The 6598-nt window shown below is 37.5% G+C and overlaps 1 protein-coding gene across 1 annotated transcript; it reads right to left on the reverse strand.

The window, feature by feature from the left end:
* Positions 1-725: 725 nt before the first annotated feature.
* On the reverse strand, positions 726-4095 carry LOC108677787. The gene is made up of 3 exons (XM_018166066.2): positions 3895-4095; positions 3300-3416; positions 726-2572 (listed from the first exon to the last, which is right to left on the reverse strand). The coding sequence occupies exons 1-3, from the start codon at positions 4059-4061 to the stop codon at positions 1372-1374; spliced, it is 1485 nt and encodes a 494-aa protein (XP_018021555.1). The 5' UTR covers positions 4062-4095; the 3' UTR covers positions 726-1371.
* Positions 4096-6598: the final 2503 nt, after the last annotated feature.

A 6598-nucleotide genomic window follows, 5' to 3' on the forward strand; every position in this document is an offset into this window, starting at 1 on the left:
TCCATAAATGAGAAAATGCGCTAAAAAGAAGTCTTTCCTTTATCTGAGTGACTTTTATAGCAAAGAGCTGCCGTAGCCCCGATACTCAGTTATGCCGGGCCGAACTGGGTCAGGATGACCCACACGAGGGCACAAGTTGAATCACATCTTCAAATAATTATAAGCAGTTGAGGTTCACTGGCGAGTTCTGAATGCTTTAGAGAAAATCTCCTTGCAGATTTGTATTCGCCAAGGTCATACGAAGGTAAAATGAAACGCATTAACGTAAAAAAACTAGGATGCCTCTAACATATGAATTTGCGTACTAACGATTGTACAGTATCTTAGGTTGTGCAGGATTGAAAAGTAGGAAAAATCATGCAGATTCCGGGTTAGAGAGATATAAGAACGACAAATTCTCATCATTTCCTTTCGAAGAAATTGTATTACGAGCCAACACAAAACTTGAGTGATATTAAAATTCTTCTTTTCTAATTATATGACGAACGACTTTAGCCATACTTAATATACCATTAATTAAAAAAAATACGAAGAACATTTTTAAATTCTTTAGCAACTAAGTTCATACAAAACAAAGCCTTGATAATTGAAATAGATCAATACTTCCACATAAAAGTAGATTGTTTTTTCTAGTTTCAGGTAGGTGAGCTTCTTTTGCAGTTTTATTTAACAAAAAATTAAGGTTTATTCAACATAAATCCATTTTTTGCAAAAAGAAAAATAATTGCATGCAGTGGCATATTTTTGAGAGCTTCATTATTTTTTAAATCCTTTAGATATCAGCCATGATGCTGATCTTAGTTTATATTACAAAACCATAATGCCACTGTTGGTGTTTTTACCATCGTCATATCAAAAAACTTCTGCGAACTACATTTGTTATCGAATAGGACAATTTAGATAAATCTAATCCTAACTGGAAAGATACTATACATTTTTCTCCAAGTACAGGTGTAATAATTACGTTCAAGTCGAAGTATAAAATAGAACATAAAATTCGCCCATTGACATAACGCAAGATAAATCCATCGGTGCAGGCACAAACCCAAGTGCTCAAATCACCACAAAACACGCGCACTTTCCAATTCGAATTATTTTCAAAAACCGGAAAATCGGATAATCAAGTGATTTCCATTAGGGTAATGAGTCTGGGAAAAAGTGATTCAGTACAGTTCCTGTTCACTGAATGTGCGATCAAGAAAGAGACATAAAAGAATTCAACAAATAATTAATAATGGGCTTGTTAACTCAAAAATAGCCGCAGCGGGAAAAACCATCATATACCGTATATATTTGTGAGGCTCAAAATTGTTCTCTTAACATTGCTTTGAATGCAATTCCGTAGCAATGAAAATAGATTCTTTGAAAACATCACTCATCAGCACGACGAACGCAAGTTATGTATTGGTTCAAGAAAAAAAAGGGATTAGAAGCAGGAGATTCGGTTTTGTCATCTCTGTGAGGTCGACAGCTGCTGAAAGGATTGCGCTGCGTGGGCATCACAACCTTGACTGGAGCAGCGGCTTGCAGCGCGCTCAGATCTCTATGTGCTTCTTTTAGCGTGTGGGAGGTGAACACCAGAGGGACGGCAGGATCTGCTACGAGCAGAGGGAAGGAAGACTGCCACGTATCTTCGGATTTACTGTCAACATGTTCACCGAAACCGCAGTTGTAGGCTATAACTACATCAGGCTTTGAATAATACGAGCTTACAACAAAATCATGGTAGTACATATTAGCTAACTCATAGACAATCCTGCGTGGCTTTGCTTTGCAGTCATCGCACATGGCTTCTCCGCTGTCTTCCAGAATGTAATCATTAGAAGAAGAGTCCTCGTCTGAACTTTCATGAAGAAATAGTTCAGGTCCAATGAAGACCACACGAAGGACTTGAAGAGCAGGCAGACGATGCGCCAGGTATTCCCATCTGTGGATCCCTAGAACTTCCGTGTCACTCTTGGCTCCGACTACAAACACGCTCAGTTTTGTCATATCATGCAGGGGTTTGTTATCTGACCCCAAACCCACATTTTCCAAGACATATTGCAGAGATAGCGGATAGCTCAGCCTCTCGCCTATAATCATAAAAAATTTCATACCTTCCACACCAAGGGATTTCAGGGGCTCACGCTCCTTTTCTGGATTTAACAAGGTCATGAGTCCATCAGGCAAGTTCTTGTAAACAGCGTCAACTTCGACGGGAAGAGGAATATCTCGCATGCCCTTCGCAGCTTCGAATTTATCGCATTGATGCATGAAAAGAAACAGCAGGCAGTACGTCTGGTGTTGTGGGCGGTCCACATCTCGGTGCTCAGAAGAACAATAGAAAACAGAGTGGCACATTGGGCAATCAGCCAGTTGATCTTGTTTGGCACTTAGACAAATGTTACACACTCGAGGAAACATGAAGATATCATATTCATAGGGCTCCAGTTTACGCTTCAAGCTCGCCATTGCTGATGAGTACATCCTATTTCTATAGCGAAACCAGCTTCCGCCATGAGCTACTTGATTTTTAGCATTCTCAAATACGTTCTTGCCACCCTCAACTTTGTTGGCACGGCACAAGTCCCTGGAAGAAAACATCATTGTTTTAATTGAAAAAAATGCTGTAAAAATGAAATATTCAAAATGCTATGTCCAATTTTGCTGCTTATCATTCAACTTCATACATACCGGTATACTAACATAAAACATGACTTTGTACAGCCAAAGCCCATGTTTGAACTAGTATAAGGTTTACCCACCAGAAGCCCATTTTTGGGAATGTAGTTCGTTGTTAGCCTGATCGTTCGTTGTTAGCCGTGACGTCACTGATCTCAGTGACGTCACGGGCATTAACCAATCAACGAAATGCGATCAAACCAGTCAAGCAATCCGTCATGGGAATGACGAGTTTGTTTACGTTTCTCGATCTCAGTGACGTAACAAGAAAGCTGAACTGAAAGACGGAACTTCTCGTGGGTCAACCTTATATAATTCAACTATGGCAAAGCCTATCAGAAAGATTAAGGTCAGACTTTATTCCAAATAATGATTAAATAGCCTTCTTCTTAGTAAGTTAGGTAAAAAATACAGTTAATGTAAAGAAATCAAATTTAGGCAAAAATCATTGCAGACTTTGAATTTGATGCATATGAATTGTAATTGTAATGCATTTGGGAATTTTTTAGTGTTTCCTGGCATCAATCTCTTAAAACTTTTTATTTATATTATTGCAGACATCAAGATTCAGCTCAAAACTGGTTTAGTTTCAACCGTATTCAGCTAGTTACTCAATATTTGTAAAAAGAACGGACCTGTGATGACGCCAATCCATCTTCTGGCATCGTTTGGAGCAGTAGACAACAAGCTGACAGCCAGAGCAGCGCATCAGGCCCGGCTGTAGTGGCTCATGCACAGGATCAGGAGGCATTCTGTGATAGCTTACAGTTACTTTCCATCAACCAGAGTGACTTAACCTTGATTCTGTAGCTTATTCATTATAAAGGCTCAAATATGACTATGTTGGATTTTTTATTTTCTACTATTATCTATCAATTTATTCACTGGCTTTTGTGCAACACCAGTCATTTGAACTTCAGTATAGTTCCTGTCAGGTGCCTTTTTCATTAACCTGCTTCTGCTTGCACTGGTCACTGAGCATCTATTATATATGTTCATAAGTTCCATACATGATACATGTGAATGTAATTCAACACCTATTTTGTAACTCATTTTATGAAGACAACAGATACAAAAACAAGGAATTTGACAGATATGTGGGCCTTCTAAACTACCTGTTCATAGCCACTTATCAGAAGTCATATATGTTACATATACAGCTAATATTACATATATACAGTCAATACATATTCAAGGTAACGTAATGAGTACTTGAGTAGAAAGACATACCTGAGGCAGGTGTGACAGATACCAGGATAGTAGTGCCTTACTGCAGGCAAGACAGCATTGTCTGCATGAGTTTCATTCCTCATGTGTCTCATGAGATGATACTCAGGTTCATGAGGTGCACTACTAGTACTAGCAGATGCAGTAGCACAAATATGTTGCCTGTCCATTGAGAATTCTCTACAGAATCAAAATAAGAAAAACATGAAAAACTTAGTTCAAATTTCAAAAATTGTTTGAATTTATGTTTATGATATATTAATCTTGCAATATTGTTTTAATTGAGTTCTACATGAGACCACACATAAAAAAAATCAATGTTGAAAAATATTGAGAAAACAGCATGCAAGTCTATGATGACTACCACACTGAGTGATAAGCAATAATTAATGTCTTTTTCAAGACATTGCCATGTTGAAATGTCATTAATAAAAATTGTCTTCAAAATTTTTCATGACCAAAAAATTGTGATTTAATATTTTAATAGGCTAATGAAACCATTTGATAAAACAGTGTAAAAAATATGCACAGTAATTTTTTCAGCATCTGCTAGCTATAAGAAATTAAAAATTTCAGCAAAGACAGCAAATTAATTTCAAATACTAGAAATCGGATTAGGAAAATGACATCTGATTTCAAACCAGGATGACTAAAAATTATTCATATTCTCATAGATACAATTAAAAACTATTGCCTTTTAGCCTAGCTATCTGAAATCAACTAGCTAATGACTTTCATTTCTAATTGTCAAAAATTTTATATGATGAAGACTACAGTACCTAGAACAGTTTTACTTTATTACTTATGAAAATTGATAAGCATAAATTAAATTTAAATCTAATTAGCTAGTGGCTTTTGGATAAAATCCTGCATTTAGCTATTAGCACTAGAAGTGAATGTATTATTTTTATGCACACCAGCACAATGAGCACATGCACAAGATGTAATCATAGCCTAATGCTAATTTAACTCACATATATACCTAATACCTACAATAATAGCCAAAAAATTTTCCTCCGTTATCCGCATTATGTAGAAAATTCGATGCATTTTGATACTTTTAACAATAGCTAGACAATTGACAAACAGCATCAGAAAATAAAACCAAGTTTTCCTTCGAGAATCGAGCTTAAACAAGTAGGCTTAGGTACCGTACAAGTCGTACAACAAACTTTTTTCTGCACAATTTGCAAATAATGTCAATAGAACAGTTTTGCATTGGTTTGTTAGCTACTTGGACTTTGGGTGAGCTATAAATCCGATTTTAAATCCAAAGCTTACACACTACACAGGCTGCAGTGCCAGTGGCCAGTGTGGCAGTGTCAGTATTACCCCTAGCCCTATGTTTTCATTCACCTGCACTGACTGACAACGAACCAATAAATGACAATGTGGATGAGGCAATCGTGAAATTTTCATGTCTGGGTCACTTTTTTTAAATATCTTCTTATTTCTTCACTTTTGTAGATATATTTGAGTTAGAACCGAGAAATGTACTACGAAATTATAATCATTTAGTTTACTAGAGCATTCACCTCTTTTCAACGCCTTCTACGCAACTAACAGAACGCGACAACGCGTTACGAACTTACGCCACGCGAGTTTGCGACCGCCTTCCCGCGCTAGTCGGCCTTTGTTGAAACGTGTTACATACGTGTTATAATCATGTTTTGTTTCATTAGCAAGGATATTTTCCATATTTTTGAAGCAATAAATTGTACTTATGATGGTTTAATTACTTTATAAAGTTTGTTTACGAAGTTCACAAAATTATTCTGAATCCACCAGAAAATGTCCAAAAAGTTTCGATTCAGTAATTATAAGCCAGATTTATAGCTAACTGCAGGAACTTCTCTAACTGCCCAACGCTGATGTTTAGCTCGTGGAAATTTTTTCGGCTATGTCTTCGTTCATGAGTTAAATGGCTATAATAATAATTATAATAATAATAATAGCGGTTTCAGCGTTTATTAGGCCGTAGGCCTGTCGCCGACTCTGAACATCGCAGAACATTCGCAGCATTTTGCGGACTTGAACTCGCAACTCACTGCTACAATTCTGCTGTGCTTAACCGCCCGGCCTCCTTGCCGATTCTGACCAGAAACTGGCGCACAGAGCTGGGATCGAACCCGCGCCTCTCTGCGCCAATCTTGGTACTCTGCTTACCTGTAACCACTGGGCCACCCTTCCCTATACAGAGAAACTACTGGCATTTCTGAGGCCGATGCAGTGATCAAGATATATCTCCCAAAGTAATGGCCGGAGCTCAATTGAACTTTACACACGTATTCATTAGGACCTAACGGTGATTTTTAGCTCGATTTTTTTTCTTTCTCATTCGTTAGCGAGTTATACGACAATAAGGGGTTAGGAGCCTTTTTCTCAGGGACGTGGGAGCCACGGGTATTGGGAGACGTGAGGTAACTATGCGAAGGTCATCACAGGTTTGCTACTACTGACACGAGTCACGGGCTGAAAAAGATTAAAATTATAGTCATCACTACATCCAAACAAAATGCAATACAATCTTCTCTTCTCTCATAAGCAAAACCTTTGCAGAAGCCATGGCTGTCATCTTCAAAACATGGCTTTAGGAATAATAAATCAAGAAGCAGAGCAATTTCAAATTTTACTAATAAACTCACGACATTATTGATCCTTAATTTCTTGTGTAAGAAATTGACGTTGGTATAATACTAAGTACATT

The sequence above is a fragment of the Hyalella azteca genome, unplaced genomic scaffold, assembly GCF_000764305.2.
Source record: "Hyalella azteca isolate HAZT.00-mixed unplaced genomic scaffold, Hazt_2.0.2 contig10333, whole genome shotgun sequence".
NCBI lineage: Eukaryota > Metazoa > Arthropoda > Malacostraca > Amphipoda > Hyalellidae > Hyalella > Hyalella azteca.